The sequence below is a fragment of the Pleurodeles waltl genome, chromosome 1_1 (assembly GCF_031143425.1).
Source record: "Pleurodeles waltl isolate 20211129_DDA chromosome 1_1, aPleWal1.hap1.20221129, whole genome shotgun sequence".
NCBI classification, from domain to species: domain Eukaryota; kingdom Metazoa; phylum Chordata; class Amphibia; order Caudata; family Salamandridae; genus Pleurodeles; species Pleurodeles waltl.
This window is the reverse complement of record NC_090436.1, coordinates 4194364-4211199: the sequence shown is the minus strand read 5'-3', so window position 1 is coordinate 4211199 and position 16836 is coordinate 4194364. Positions and strand designations below refer to the sequence as shown.

General features: G+C 47.2%; 1 protein-coding gene across 2 annotated transcripts in view; it reads right to left on the bottom strand.

Moving 5' to 3' along the window:
- The window catches only part of SEMA4F (ssemaphorin 4F), a 132408-nt gene that overhangs the window by 24898 nt on the left and 90674 nt on the right, over positions 1-16836 (bottom strand). For both annotated transcript variants that reach the window (XM_069202859.1, XM_069202933.1), the window contains 3 exons: positions 14370-14489; positions 6293-6435; positions 1669-1844 (listed from right to left, as the gene is read on the bottom strand). In XM_069202859.1, coding sequence (XP_069058960.1) covers positions 1669-1844; positions 6293-6435; positions 14370-14489 — 439 coding nt within the window. The remainder of the gene's footprint in view (positions 1-1668; positions 1845-6292; positions 6436-14369; positions 14490-16836) is intronic.

The following is a 16836-nucleotide window of genomic DNA, read 5'->3' as shown; positions in this document are numbered from 1 at the left end:
ACACACCAGAAGGACAATCTGAGTGAGACACCAGATGGACGGGGGAGAGGAAGACACTAGACAGAGGGAAGAAGGCACCAGGGGACTGAGGACAGGTTGTCTTCAGGGGGTCGGTGGGGAACAGAGTACACCAAGCTTAAGAGTGACAGGGTGAGGAAGGCGCCAAGGGAAGACGCTTCTCTTTCCATCACTCTGGATGCACTGCTTACTTAATCCTGTTCGACAGTTCAAACCCTGCCGGGGAGACTCACTCCCAACCTTCAAAAGAGGGTAATCTGAGAGCCATAAATCGAGTACTAGTAACATGGTTAGTTACAGGCATTACAAGCAGGTGTACTGCACGGAGCAATATATAACAAGCACTTCCAATGCAATGGGTCTCGCATTCGCTCGTCTATTAGCATTGTGAAGTCCAAAACCGGACTTTTATTGCCACATAAAATGAAAATGAAAAGTAATACAGTTTTACATAAGTGAGACGATTTAAACCATTCAGAAAATGAAGCAGAAGTTCCCTCACAGTCAAACGTATCGGTAAATGTGCAGCGAGATCACACTTCGTAGGAAATACAAAGAGAAAGTAGTCCTGAAGCCATGCGGAAAACATGGAGCCTTGTATGTTTTCAATAGTTGGCAGGTGCGCTCTAGGAGGGCTAAACACAGGAAAAGGCATGACGTATGCATTCCTTTCACAAATAAAATCAAGCGATTTTTAAAAGGCAAGCCCATGAACCAACAAAACTGATGGGCGTGCGTGTTAAAGGCCCACAGACAGATTACAGCAGGCTAGAGCGCTTGACCCTAAAAACAAATTCTTAAAATGTATACTATGAGTGAAGCAGAGTAGTGTGCACACAAACGCACAAGAACGAACCAGAGCCCTCAACTGTAGGCCAAAGTTCCATGCCCAGTATTTATGTAGAAGGGGGTCAGAGAACGGCACAGAAGGGGGCCAGAGAAGGGCGCGGAAGGGGGCCAGGGAAGGGCGCGGAAGGGGGCCAGGGAAGGGCGCGGAAGGGGGCCAGGGAAGGGCGCGGAAGGGGGACAGGGAAGGGCGCAGAAGGGGAACAGGGAAGGGCGCAGAAGGGGGACAGGGAAGGGCGCAGAAGGGGGACAGGGCGCAGAAGGGGGACAGGGAGCAGGAGGGGTCAGGGAAGGGAGCAGGAGGGGTCAGGGAAGGGAGCAGGAGGGGTCAAGGAAGGGAGCAGGGGAGGCCGGGAAGGGAGCAGGGGGGGCCGGGAAGGGAGCGGGGGGCCGGGAAGGGAGCGGGGGGGGCAGGAAGGGAGTGGGGGGGGCAGGAAGGGAGTGGGGGGGGCAGGAAGGGAGTGGGGGGGGCAGGAAGGGGGTGGGGGGGGCAGGAAGGGAGTGGGGGGGGCAGGAAGGGAGCGGGCGGCAGGAAGGGAGCAGGAAGGGAGCAGGAGGGGGGCCAGGAAGGGAGCAGGGGGGGGCCACGAAGGGAGCAGGGGGGGCCACGAAGGGAGCACGGGGGCCCACGAAGGGAGCAGGGGGGGGCGGGAAGGGAGCAGGGGGGGCGGGAAGGGAGCAGGCGGGCCAGAACAGGAGAGGGAGGGAGCAGGAAGGAAGAGAATGAAGTTGGGATGGGCGCAGGAGAGACATGCAAGGTGCTGAACCATCTCCAGCAGAGGCCGGCCTGGAAACCACCCTTACCATTCAGAGGAGAAGATACCGAAGAAGACGGTCGCCGCCCAGCTGTGGCCCGGCAGGGTGAAGACGTCCTGGAGGATGTTAAAGTGCACACCACTCTGGGCATCTGAGCACAACAGCTGTGTCTTCAGGAAAGTGGTCCAGCGCTTCTGGAGAGTCTTCTGGCCGCCCGTGTCACTCTGAGGAGGAGAGAGAGCAGCTGGTGTGAGAGTGGAGAGGCATGTCAGAGGAGAACATGACAGATGAGGAGAACCTGTGATGAAACAGAGCAAAATAGGACGCATGTGACAAAACTAGTGCACGAGAGGCGAAACGGAGGGGGGGCGGGGAAGAGACGAACAGTGTGGTGGGCGGAGAAGGAAAATGTTATTTACCTGTAACCAACTGTACCCAGCTTGTTGTGCTGTCATTCACATGCTGTGCAGGATCCATCTATGCACTGTTGGCTTTGTGCAACTAATTTAATTCAACGTTTACGCTTTGGACTGAAGACTGACTGCTGCTCAGAAAGCCGAAACCCACAATCCATTCGTAGGCCGATGCCATAGAAGATTACTGTATTTTCTGCATCGAAAGAGGAGAATGAAATGCTTCATAAAAGGTAACTATGAACTCCCCCTATTTTCTTTCAATAGGTGCAGTGGGCAGGGCATGTGAACCTACAACATGTCAACTCAAGGTTCCAAGCAAGAAACATCTTCCGTTTGCAGCGTGTGCTGTTGTGAATCACACGTGGCGCCAAGAATTAAACGCAGCATCCAAAACTTTAAGGCTACAGTGGGCGGAAAGTAGAGATGGCAGAAGTCATATTGTGTCTGATCCGTGGAGCTTCTTTTCTGGCCTGAATATCAATACAATAATGTTCTGTGAAAGTTTAAGCAGAGGACCATATGGCTGTCTTGCAAACACCCATCAGTAGGATCTTGTCAACAAAATCCAGAGTGGCCCCTATTCTATGTGCCTGTGAAATGTCCATGCTTTCTCTGCCTGTGCATTCGTAATAAACTTGAAAGCGTTGCACAATCCACCTGACTATCTCTTTTCAGAAACAGCCTCTAAGACATGTGGAGACAAAGAAGGCAAACAGTTGCCTTGAGCAGAAGCCTGGTCCTGTCTTTGTAGAACACAAGAGGTCATCTGACGGCGTATGCAGCGCCATTTCAACCCTGATTGAAGGATTCTGAAAGAACAATAGAAGTTCAACGGTTTGATTGAGGTGAAAATTAGATTTCATCTTTGGAGAAACCCACACATGGACGGAAGAGTAGCTCGTCTTTATGGACACAAATGAAAGTTCATACGCTGACAGCTCTTGGAGTTTGCTTACGCCGCACAAGGAAGTGACTCCTACCAGAAAAGCAACGTTCTGTGTTAATGCCAGATGTGAGCTGAGCTCAGAGACTCAAATGGCAGCTTCAGCACTCTTTTTAAGACTTGGTTGAGATCCCAAGAAGAACAAGGGGTGCCCTAGATGAGAATAGCCTTCTTTACCCTTCCATGAAAGCTTCAGTGACAGGAGTTTTCTAAACAAAAATGGACTGGCTGTTTTGTGAGTAGATGGCTATGGCAGAGGTACTGCAGCAGAAGTGTAGGGCAGCCTTACTTCCTCAAGGATTCTGCTATTTATTGGAGACTCTTGGTATGGCGCTCGACTCACTCCAGGAGAAGTATCTAAATAGTATCTATATACACACATACAACAGCAAAAGCGAGAGGATATACAGACGTTACTCACAGCAGTGTACAAAGCTCTTCCACTCTGCCACACAGCCTGCCCATGCCTCAGGGCAGAGTACCACCTTATGAATATTCATACACACAGAAGTTCACGTATCCAGCCAAACTGCTAGACTGAGACACTGTGCACTGGGGTGATAAATTTGACTGGTTTCACTCAATCAAACATTTATAGAGCACAGCATATCACCCGTGACGATCTCGAGGATCTGGAGCTGTATGCTGCTGCGTGGAGGAATGATCACTCGAACATCTAAGTCTTTAGTTCTCTTCTGAATATCTGGAGTGATTCTGCGCTCCTGAGGTGCAGGGGGAGATTCTTGGGAGGTTGTTCCAAGCCTTGGCTGCCAGGTGCGTCAAGGAGCTGCTGGCCCGAGGGATCCGTGGTGTAAGAAAGTCACCCTTTTTATCACGTTCACCCCATGTTTCTGACTGAAGTCCAGCGCAATGGAGCTGAAGTTCGTAGGGGCACCTCTGCTCATGAAGGGGTGGCCTCACACACAGGTACCTGCACCCTGCCCTCTGGGCTAGGATGGCCTACCATAGGGGGTGACGTACAGTGACCTGTAGTGAAAGGGGCGCATGCGCCTGTTCACACAGGCTGCAATGGCAGGACTGCAGATACACTTCACATGGGATCCCATGGGTGGCAGAATACATGCTGCAGCCCATGGGGAACCCCTGGTGCCCCAATGCCCTGGGTACCTAGGTAGCCCCGGACTTGGTACTTATATAGGGGCACCAGTATGCCAATTGTGGGGTGTGCAAAGTTTTAAGCAACCAAATTTAGGGGGAGAGAGCACAATCACTGGGGTCCTGGTTAGCAGGATCCCAGTGAAAACAGTCAAAACACACTGAGAGCAGGCAAAAAGTGGGGGTAACCATACCAAAAAAAGAGGGTACTTTCCTACACTCATCTAATCACATCAATGGTTGGGTTGTACCCTCCTCTCATCACTGGTTATCTCCTAACCTCATCCCTTGCTGCCTAGTACCAGCCCTGCCTCCAAGATCACATCACTGGTACCTTGTACCCTCATCCCTCGTTGCACCAGCCCTACCTCTGACATCACACACTGGTTACCTTGTACCCTCACCCATTGCTGCCTAGTACCAGCCCTACCTCTTTCCTTGTACCCTCAACCCGTGCTGCCTCGTACCAGCCCTGCCTCCAAGATCATATCACTGGTACCTTGTACCCTCATCCCTCACTGTACCAGCCCTACCACCGACATCACATCACTCAATACCTTGTTCCCTCATCCCTCCCTGCCTTGTAGCAGCTCTACCTCTGGCATCACATCACTGGTACCTTGTACCCTCATCCCTCGCTGTACCAGCCCTACCTCCGACATCACATCACTCGATATGTTGTACCCTCATCCCTCGTTGCACCAGCCCTACCTCTGACATCACACACTGGTTACCTTGTACCCTCACCCTTTGCTGCCTAGTACCAGCCCTACCTCTTTCCTTGTACCCTCTTCCCTCGCTGTACCAGCCCTACCGCCGACATCACATCACTCAATACCTTGTTCCCTCATCCCTCGCTGCCTTGCAGCAGCCCTACCTCTTACATCACATCACTGGTTGCTGTGTACCCTCATCACTCGCTGTACCAGCCCTACCTCTGACAACACATCACTGGTTACCTTGTACCCTCATCACTCGCTGTCCTGTACCAGCCCTACTTCTGACATCAAATCAGTGGTTACCATGTACCCTCATCTCATCACTGGTTACCTTGTATCCTCATCTCATCACACCAATGGTTACCTTGTACCCTCATCTCATCTTATCACATGATTACCTCGTACCCTCATTTCATCTGATCACATCAGTGGTTACCTTATATCCTCATCTCACTAATGGTTACCTTGTACCTGCATCTCATTTTATCACATTAATGGTTACCTTGTACCTGCATCACATTTTATCACATTAATGGTTACCTTGTATCCTCATCTCATCACTGGTTACCTTGTACCCTTATCTCATCACATCAATGGTTACCTTGTACCCTCATCTCCTCACGTCAATGGTTACCCTGTATCCTCATCTCATCACGTCAATGGTTACCTTATACCCTCATCTCATCACGTCAATGGTTACTCAATGGTTACCTTGTACCCTCATCTTATCACATTAATGGTTACCTTGTACCCTTATCTCATTTTATCACATTAATGGTTACCTTGTACCCTCATCTCATCACATCAATGGTTACCTTGTACCCTCATCTCATCACATCAATGGTTACCTTGTACCCTCTTCTCATCAAATCAATGGTTGCCTTGCACTGTCATCTCATCACAGGTTATCTTGTACCCACATCACTGGTTACCTCGTGGCCTCATCTCATCACCGGTTACTTTGTACCCACATCACATCACTGGTTACCTTGTACCCACATCACATCACTGGTTACCTTGTACCCACATCACATCACTGGTTACCTTGTACCCTTATCCCATCACATCACTGGTTACCTTGTACCCTCATCACATCACTGATTACCTTGTGGCCTCATCTCATCACGTTATCTTGCACCCTCATCTCATCACATCACTGGTTACCTTGTACCCACATCACATCACTGGTTACCTTGTACCCTTATCCCATCACATCACTGGTTACCTTGTACCCTCATCACATCACTGATTACCTTGTGGCCTCATCTCATCACGTTATCTTGCACCCTCATCTCATCACATCACTGGTTACCTTGTACCCTCATCTCATCACATCAATGGTTACCTTGTATCCTCATCTCATAACATCACTAGTAACCTCGTATCCTCATCTCATCACTGGTTACCATGTACCCTCATCTCATGGTTGCCTTGTACAGTCATCTCATCACATTACATCACATTGTATCACTGGTTACCTTGCACACTCGGGCGACACGCGGAACCTTCATTTTCTTGTAGAAGTTGTACTCCTTGGCCGTCTCCGTGAAGAAGAAATAGAGTTTATCATCCTCTCCTGCCTCGCTCTCGCGCACGAACGAGGAAGCCACAAAAATGGGATCTAGAAATCAAAAGTTTCATTGCTTAACGTTAGAGGTGGCAACAGGGAATTAAAATTGTGAATCTTCGAATCAAGATATATAATCAAGTTAGATACCAAGGAGCCACATGGATTAAATAGCAGTGAAGAATTATCAATACATTTACAATAAAAAGCAATGGCTGGTAATATTATCAATCAGGGGGTAACATATGAATTAATCAAATTAATAAGCTAGCTGAATGTATTTGTATGAAGTTATTTATAAAAAATTGTAGGATAACTAAAAAAAAAATGAAGGATAATTATATATGTTGCCATTGGCAGTGGATATTCAATAATGTTTGATGTTGGATTATTATCAAATGTTACATTTATGATCACTTATATTTTATAATCAGCCAATTAGATTTAGATTGAAAATGTATATGCGCATTGATTTATTCTACTCTATTTCGGTTTATTTTATTTCATTTATTTGTTATAGTTATTTTGCATTTGCTTAAGTTTTATGAGAGCAATCAAATATATTTATAAATCTGTAATGAAGAAAGTAATAGCAATTACATGGTGGTGATCAGAGTTTAAACTAAGGTAAATGTATATGTAATTCGAATCACAAGCTAATCGTGTTATAGCAAAGAAAGTCTAATATGGTGACGTCGCCATTTTATTGTATAACTTCTTGACATTGTTATGTATATTTGGTAAAGTTTGACAAATGCGATCGTAAATATTTGCAAATATAAAATAAGATGGTGATTGTTTGAAAATGTGATGATAATTGTGAAAGGTGGTCACCACAATAAAAATTATTGGAGATCTTAGTGATTTGAATAATGTGGACGAGTACGAGGTATATAAACTGTTTTCAAAATGGCAACTGCAAGGTTGACAAAGGCGCTAGACACCGAAACACGTTCCGTTGCGAGTCAATAAATTGATTTCAAGTAACTGTGGAGTGCCATATCCTTTTTGTGAACCCTGGAGGAGATTAGCAACATTAGATGCGGTGGCGCGCGTTGTATCTGGCACCCCCCCCCGGCGATCTGGAGCAGGAGAGCACGCCGCATTCAGTATATATATATATATATATGGAAAATGTCACTTACCCAGTGTACATCTGTTCGTGGCATTAGTCGCTGCAGATTCACATGCTGTGCACAGTCCGCCATCAGGTGTTGGGCTCGGAGTGTTACAAGTTGTTTTTCTTCGAAGAAGTCTTTTCGAGTCACGAGACCGAGGGACTCCTCCCATTTCGACTCCATTGCACATGGGCGTCGACTCCATCTTAGATTGTTTTCCCCGCAGAGGGTGATGTAGGAGTTGTGTATGCTAGTAATAGTGCCCATGCAATGGAGTTAATACGTATGTACATAATGAAGCTTAAAGTAATATATTTACAAATGTACAAATGTTCAAGATCTACTTCTAAACGGCTACAGGCTCCCGGGGAGGCGGGTGGGCGCATGTGAATCTGCAGCGACTAATGCCACGAACAGATGTACACTGGGTAAGTGACATTTTCCGTTCGATGGCATGTGTAGCTGCAGATACACATGCTGTGCATAGACTAGTAAGCAGTTATCTCCCCAAAAGCGGTGGCTCAGCCTGTAGGAGTGGAAGTAGTTTGAAATAATGTCCTTAATACGGCTTGACCTACTGTGGCTTGTTGTGCAGTTAACACATCTACACAGTAGTGCTTGGTGAATGTGTGAGGCGTAGACCATGTGGCTGCCTTACATATTTCGTTCATTGGAATATTTCCTAGAAAGGCCATGGTAGCACCTTTCTTTCTGGTTGAGTGTGCCCTTGGTGTAATGGGCAGCTCTCTCTTTGCTTTAAGATAGCAGGTTTGAATACACTTAACTATCCACCTGGCAATGCCTTGTTTTGAAATTGGATTTCCTGTATGAGGTTTTTGAAAGGCAATAAATAGTTGTTTTGTCTTCCTAATTTGTTTTGTTCTGTCAATGTAGTACATTAGTGCTCTCTTGATGTCTAATGTATGTAGTGCTCTTTCAGCTACCGAATCTGGCTGTGGGAAGAACACTGGTAGTTCTACTGTTTGATTTAAGTGGAACGGTGAGATAACCTTTGGTAAGAATTTTGGATTTGTTCTTAGAACTACCTTATTCTTGTGTATTTGAATAAATGGTTCTTGTATGGTAAATGCCTGAATCTCACTCACTCTTCTTAGAGATGTGATGGCAATGAGAAATGCAACTTTCCACGTTAAGTATTGCATTTCACAAGAATGCATGGGTTCGAAAGGTGGACCCATGAGCCTTGTTAAGACAATGTTGAGGTTCCATGAAGGAACAGGTGGTGTCCTTGGTGGTATAATTCTCTTTAGGCCTTCCATAAACGCTTTAATGACTGGTATTCTGAATAGTGAAGTTGAGTGAGTAATCTGCAGGTAAGCAGATATTGCGGTGAGATGTATCTTTATGGAAGAAAAAGCTAGATTTGATTTTTGCAAATGTAGTAAATATCCTACTACATCTTTTGGAGATGCGTGTAATGGTTGAATTTGATTGTTATGGCAGTAACAAACAAATCTTTTCCATTTATTTGCATAGCAGTGTCTAGTGGAAGGTCTTCTTGCTTGTTTTATGACCTCCATACATTCCTGTGTGAGGTCTAAGTGTCCGAATTCTAGGATTTCAGGAGCCAAATTGCTAGATTCAGCGATGCTGGGTTTGGATGCCTGATCTGTTGTTTGTGTTGTGTTAACAGATCTGGTCTGTTGGGTAGTTTGACATGAGGTACTACTGACAGGTCTAGTAGTGTTGTGTACCAAGGTTGTCTTGCCCATGTTGGTGCTATTAGTATGAGTTTGAGTTTGTTTTGGCTCAATCTGTTTACTAGATATGGAAGGAGAGGGAGAGGGGGAAAAGCGTACGCAAATATCCCTGACCAGTTGATCCATAGAGCATTGCCTTGAGATTGCTGGTGTGGGTACCTGGATGCGAAGTTTTGGCATTTTGAGTTTTCTTCTGTTGCAAATAGGTCTATTTGGGGTGTTCCCCAAATTTTAAAGTAAGTGTTCAGTATTTGGGGGTGAATTTCCCATTCGTGGATTTGTTGGGGATCCCGAGAGAGATTGTCTGCTAGCTGGTTTTGGATCCCTGGAATAAATTGTGCTATTAGGCGAATGTGGTTGTGAATCGCCCAATGCCATATTTTTTGTGTTAGGAGACACAACTGTGTTGAGTGTGTGTCCCCCGGTTTGTTTAAATAATACATTGTTGTCATGTTGTCTGTTTTGACAAGAATGTATTTGTGGGTTATCATGGGCTGAAATGCTTTTAGCGCTAGAAATACTGCTAACAGTTCTAGGTGATTTATGTGAAACTGCCTTTGATGTATGTCCCATTGTCCTTGGATACTGTGTTGATTGAGGTGTGCTCCCCACCCTGTCATGGAAGCATCTGTTGTTATGACGTATTGTGGCACTGGGTCTTGGAAAGGACGCCCTTTGTTTAAATTTGTACTGTTCCACCATAGAAGCGAGATGTATGTTTGGCGGTCTATCAACACCAGATCTAGAAGTTGACCCTGTGCATGTGACCATTGTGATGCTAGGCACTGTTGTAAGGGCCGCATGTGTAACCTTGCGTTTGGGACAATGGCTATGCATGAAGACATCATGCCTAGGAGTTTTAATACCATTTTTGCTTGTATCTTTTGTGTTGGATACATGGCCTGTATTACCTTGTGAAATGTTTGAACCCTTTGTGGACTTGGAGTGGCTATCCCTTCTGTTGTGTTGATTGTCGCTCCTAAGTATTGCTGTGTTTGGCACGGCAAAAGGTGTGACTTTGCATAGTTGATGGAGAAACCCAGCTTGTGAAGGGTCTGTATGACATACTTTGTGTGATATGAACACTTTGTTAGCGTGTTGGTTTTGATTAACCAGTCGTCTAAGTAAGGGAACACGTGTATTTGCTGCCTTCTGATATGTGCAGCTACTACTGCTAGGCATTTTGTAAAGACTCTTGGCGCGGTTGTTATTCCGAATGGCAACACTTTGAATTGGTAATGTATTCCTTTGAATACGAACCTTAGGTATTTCCTGTGTGAAGGATGTATCGGTATATGGAAATACGCATCTTTTAGGTCTAATGTAGTCATGTAGTCTTGCTGTTTGAGCAGTGGGATTACGTCTTGTAATGTGACCATGTGAAAGTGGTCTGATTTGATGTAGGTATTTAGTGTTCTGAGATCTAGTATTGGTCTCAGAGTTTTGTCCTTTTTTGGTATTAGAAAGTACAGTGAGTAAACTCCTGTGTTTTTCTGTAGACTTGGTACTAATTCTATTGCGTCCTTTTGCAGTAATGCTTGAACTTCTAGTCCTAGAAGATCTATATGCTGTTTTGACATATTGTGTGTTTTCGGTGGGACGTTTGGAGGGAATTGGAGAAATTCTATGCAATAACCATGCTGGATAATTGCTAAGACCCAAGTGTCTATTGTTATTTCCTCCCAAGATTTGTAGAACTGGCTTAGTCTTCCCCCCACTGGTGTTGTGTGAAGGGGTTGTGTGACTTGTGAGTCACTGTTTATATTGAGGGGTTTTGGGACCTTGAAATTTTCCCCTATTTCTTGGGAATTGGCCTCCTCTGTATTGTCCCCGAAAAACTCCCCTTTGATATTGTCCCTGGTAGGTAGGTGGTCTTGTTTGTGAGGTGTTGGTTTCTGTGGGTTGACCTCGAAACCCTCCCCTAAAAGGTGTCTTCCGAAATGTGCCTCTGCTCTGCGGGGAGTACAGTGCGCCCATGGCTTTGGCTGTATCGGTGTCCTTTTTTAGTTTTTCAATGGCAGTGTCCACCTCCGGCCCAAATCAATTGCTGTTCATTAAACGGCATATTGAGCACAGCCTGTTATATTTCTGGTTTGAACCCAGATGTGCGCAGCCATGCGTGCCTCCTTATTGTGACTGCAGTGTTTATTGTCCTTGCAGCTGTATCCGCTGCATCCATGGAAGACCGTATCTGATTGTTCGAGATACTTTGTCCCTCTTCCACCACCTGTTGCGCTCTTTTTTGAAACTCTTTGGGTAGGTGTTCGATGAGATGTTGCATTTCATCCCAATGAGCCCTGTCGTATCTCGCCAAGAGTGCTTGAGAGTTGGCGATACGCCACTGATTTGCTGCTTGTGCTGCAACCCTTTTTCCCGCTGCATCAAATTTGAGGCTCTCCTTGTCCAGAGGTGGTGCGTCGCCTGATGTATGCGAGTTGGCTCTCTTACGAGCTGCCCCCACAACTACTGAGTCCTGTGTCAGTTGTGTTGTAATAAATATAGGGTCTGTGGGTGGTGCCTTATATTTTTTCTCCACCCTTGGAGTTATGGCTCTGCCTTTAACTGGCTCCTGAAATATTTGTTTCGAGTGCCTTAGCATTCCTGGGAGCATGGGAAGGCTTTAATAATGGCTATGGGTGGAGGACAGAGTGTTAAAGAGGAAGTCATCCTCAATAGGTTCTGAATGTAGTGATACATTGTGGAATTCGGCTGCCCTAGCGACCACCTGTGCAGATGATGTACTGTCCTCAGGTGGTGACGGTTTAGTTGGGTACGACTCTGGGCTATTGTCCGATACTGGAGCGTCGTAGAGGTCCCATGCATCTGGATCATCCTGGCTCATTGTGGTATGAGCTGGTGAGTGTGTTAATGGTGGAGTTTGCGCCGGTGATGCATGAGTTGATGGTGGTGAAGAAGGTGGTGGAGTTACTTTCTTTACCACCTTTGCTTGTGGTTGCCTGTCTCCTTGTTGGAAGGCAAGTTTTCTTTTCATCTTGATTGGGGGAAGAGTGCTGATCTTCCCTGTATCTTTTTGAATAAAGAGCCGCCTTTGTGTGTGATCTGGCTCTATTGTTTGTAATACCTCTTCAAATCTGTGTTTTTTCATTTGAGAGGACAGTCCTTGTTCCTCTGAGTAGGAACTAATTCTCAGTTCGGATGCCGGATGTTTCGTCACCGAAACCTTTTCTACTGATATTTTCGGCTCCGACAAAATCTTTTTTCTTTTCTTCGTCGTGCCCTCTCGGTGCCGACCAACCTCGGTGCCGCTGTCTCGGTGCCGAATCTTTTCTGCGCCACTCTCTCGGGCCCGAGATTGCTGCGTGCCTGTATCTCGACCGGAGTCGGATGACTTCGACACCAGCTCGCCCTTTTTCGGTGCCGATGGACGGTCACCTACTTTTCGGGTTAAGCCATGGCCTGTTGGCGGTGGCGTCCCCTGGGCTTTGTCAGTCTTTTCGTGAGCTTTTTGTTTCGACGTCTTACTCACGGTTGACGTTTCTTCGACGTCGAGTTCTTCGGAATCCGACTCGTGGATGGAGAAAGTTTCTTCTTCCTCCTCCTCGAACCGTTGTTGTCCTGTCGGCCTGGACGCCATCTGCAATCTCCTGGCTCTTCGGTCTCTGAGCGTTTTCCTCGACCGAAACGCGCGACAGGCTTCGCACGTATCCTCCTTGTGCTCGGGGGACAGGCACAAGTTACAGACCAAATGTTGATCCGTATAAGGATATTTATTATGGCATTTAGGACAGAATCGGAACGGGGTCCGTTCCATCAGTCTTGAAGTCGCACGCGGTCGGGCCGACCAGGCCCCGACGGGGGATCGAAATTACCCCGAAGGGCTACCGGAGCTCTTCAAGATTCGGTGTCGATTTGTTCTAACTAACCCGATACTGAACGAAACAATACCGACGATTTTTTCAGAGATTCTAACTAACTTTCCGACCCGAAACACGGAGCGAAAAGGAACACGTCCGAACCCGATGGCGGAAAAAAAACAATCTAACATGGAGTCGACGCCCATGCGCAATGGAACCGAAAGGGGAGGAGTCCCTCGGTCTCGTGACTCGAAAAGACTTCTTCGAAGAAAAACAACTTGTACACTCCGAGCCCAACACCAGACGGCGGACTGTGCACAGCATGTGTATCTGCAGTTACACATGCCATCGAACATATATATATATATATATATATATATATATATATATATATATTATAGACAAGTACACTCTAGATTGTACTTACTTCCACCAGTCATCAAGTACACTTCAACACACCACACAAAGCTACCAAATTCTCCCTGCGTGAGCTCCATCTGCACAGCGAGCCTTACAGAGACACCGTGGCTAGCTCAGTGGGTGGGGCTGGACAGAAGCCACGGTGAGGGACATAGATGGAAACTACACAGGGGTGAAGGCTTTGGGCAGGAGGGTGGGTGGGTGGATCTTACATAAGACGTGTGGGCAGAAATCCTTCTGCGCAGGAGGCACCGACGACGTGCACAAGGGGTTGGTCTAGACATCGTGCGTGCAGGAGATGCAACTGTAAGGCAGGAGAATTAGTTGTATAAAAGGCTGAGGCATAAGCCGTGGGGCAAAGCTGTAAGTGTTTAGGCAGGAAAGGTGGCTGTACCCTCTTCAGGCTGGGGGTCCAACAAGGAGGCTTGGCAGTACAACAGAGTGCTAGGGGTCAAGAGGAAGGCTCTTTATGAGGAAGCCTGGCCGTACAACAGAGGGCAAGAGGTGAATATGCAGGACTGTAGTGAAGAAGCTTGGCCGTACAATAGAGGGCTGGGAAAGGGGGGTGAAGATGAAGGCACGTTATGAAGAAGTTTGGCCGTACAGTATAGGGAGAGGAGATGAAGATAAAACCTTGTTTTGAGGAGGCTTCGTTCTTAGATAACACAGGCATGAGGCAAAGATGACATCTTTCGAGCTCTGGGATTCCCCAGAAATGTTGACAGAAGTCCTGGCTATACACATGCTCTTTGGGCAGTGATCCACGGCCATGAGCTCCGTAAGCAAGGCCTTGATTCTTCGTTTTTCAAGGTGGACTTAGTGCAAGTGTCTTACTACAACAATCCACTCTTTAGCACACTAGCCGTCCATCCTAGCCTTCAAGACTGGCAGGCACAGGTTCGCAGCAGCCTCACCATTAAGCCACTGTGCCGAGGTATCCGTACGGATGCGATCCTCCAGGTTTCCAGTAGCCCTTGAAATGAGGGGATCTGTCCCCAAGAAGTTGTACATGGTGGCAGCGTATAGAGTTCCATCTGGAGGGAGAAAAAACAATTAGACGTTACCTCAGAATTAAACAAACAATTAAAGGAAAATGTTACTTACCCTGTAAGCATCTGTCCATTCCATGTAGTGCTGCAGATTTGCATGCTGTGCACACTCCAGCCATGTAGTGCTGTAGGTTTGCATGCTGTGCACACTCCAGCCATGTAGTGCTGTAGGTTCGCATGCTGTGCACACTCCAGCCATGTAGTGCTGTAGGTTTGCATGCTGTGCACACTCCAGCCATGTAGTGCTGTAGGTTCGCATGCTGTGCACACTCCTGCCATGTAGTGCTGTAGGTTTGCATGCTGTGCACACTCCAGCCATGTAGTGCTGTAGGTTCGCATGCTGTGCACACTCCAGCCATGTAGTGCTGTAGGTTCGCATGCTGTGCACACTCCAGCCATGTAGTGCTGTAGGTTTGCATGCTGTGCACACTCCAGCCATGTAGTGCTGTAGGTTTGCATGCTGTGCACACTCCAGCCATGTAGTGCTGTAGGTTCGCATGCTGTGCACACTCCTGCCATCTAGTGTTGGGCTCAGATGTGTGCACCTTCTTTTTCTTCAAAGAAGAGGTGCAGTGACTCCTTCTCGTGGCAATAACGTGCACAGTCATAGACTCCATTGTAAGATTGTTTTTCCAGCACGGTGGGTGAGGAAGGAATGGAGCTTAGGGATGGAAAAGAAGACATCCATGCGAGAGTAAAGACAGAAAAAGAGGCATCTGCTAAGGCCGTAGGGTTCAGGAGAGGAGGGTGGATGCATGTAAACCTTCAGCACGACATGACAGAAAACAGATATTTAGAAGATAACATTTTCTGGAGATAAAAATGCTGTGCATCAACTGTAAATAAGTTCTCCACTAAGCCGTGCCTAGCCAGAGGATGTTGCAGAGGACTGGAAGGGTACAAAGTGCAGCCCAGCCGATGTTGGCTTGCTGGCATGCTAGAACAGCCACACAATAATGTTTGGTAAGAGTGTGTTGAGTAGACCATGTAGCTGCCCTGCACGTGTCAGCTAAGGGGGATGTTACCAAGAAAGACCATAGAGGCCCCTTCTTTACAGGTACAATGGGGTCTGGAAGGAACAGGCAAATGCTGCTTGGCTTTGGCATAACGGTTTTGAATTATTTAATCAGCCACTGTGCTATACTTACCTGCTTTGGGGAAAGGATGGCCCTTGTGTGTGGCTAGGAGAAGGAGACAAAGAACTGTTGTGCCTCACGAAACGGCTTCGTCCTGTCCACAAAGTCCAAAAGGGCTCTTTTGAAAATGATTGTACGGAAAGCCCTCTCTGCCATGGAGTTTGGGGAAGGAAAGAACACTGGAAGATCTTTGGTTTGGTTAAAGCGGAAAGATGAGTCCGCCTTAGAGGGGAATTGAAGGTTGGTTCAGGAGACTGCCCTATCTGTATGGTGTTGGAAGAACGGCTATTCTAGGGTTAGCACTCGAAGCTCGCTGACACACCTGAGGGAAGTGATGGCTACTAGAAAAGCTGCCTTCCGTAAATGGAACTGCAACAGACAAAAGTGTAGCGGCTTGAATGGAGGGTCCATAGTCTGGTAAAGATAAATTCAAGGTTTCAGACTATAGCCAGTGGGATTCTAGGTGGGACGACTTGTTTAAGTCCCTCCATGAAAGCTTTAGTGATGGAAACTCTGAACCGTGAGGTGTGTTGGCCACTGCAGCCAAGTACAGCAAGGAAGTGTAGACGAGGCCTAAGTTTTTGCAGGTGAAGCAGACAGCAGATTATGTTCTGCATGTAACGGGTCAATGTGCCTAGGGAGGCAGTAGTGCACAAACTGCATGCTGCACGCTATGGTGGAGAAGCGTCGCCTCCCCGCCCCCGCCAGCAGCAGAAGCTGCAAACCTTTCACAACAAAAGGATAATTATCCTTTTGCTGAGGAAGGGGCAGGGCATTCGGGGTGACTAGCAGTGAGGGGAGTGCACTGTGCACTCTCCTCAGAACGCATCTGTGTTTGGCCGGCCGGCTTGGGCAGGCCAAAAACACATGCGTAGTATGCGCTCTCCAGCCCGGCACAGTGTTCCCGGGCTGGAGAGAGCAGGCTCAGGCTCCCAGTCTGCCTGGGAGTGTCCTGGCTGACCGCTCCCAGACAATCCTAATGCTGCTGTGAGCAGCGTCAGGACTGGGCGCAGGGCAGGCTGGGAGCATGTGCCTGCCTGCAGACAACGGAGGAACGGGGGTGCGGCGAGAAGGTACTTTTTTTATTTAAAATGTTTGTGAGCCGCGGTTGCCTGTGTGTCTCCTTTAGGATGACCATGCACCCTGGAGGAAGCCTAAGGTATCTAAAGTTTAGAAGCTCAAGGGCCAGATCGCAA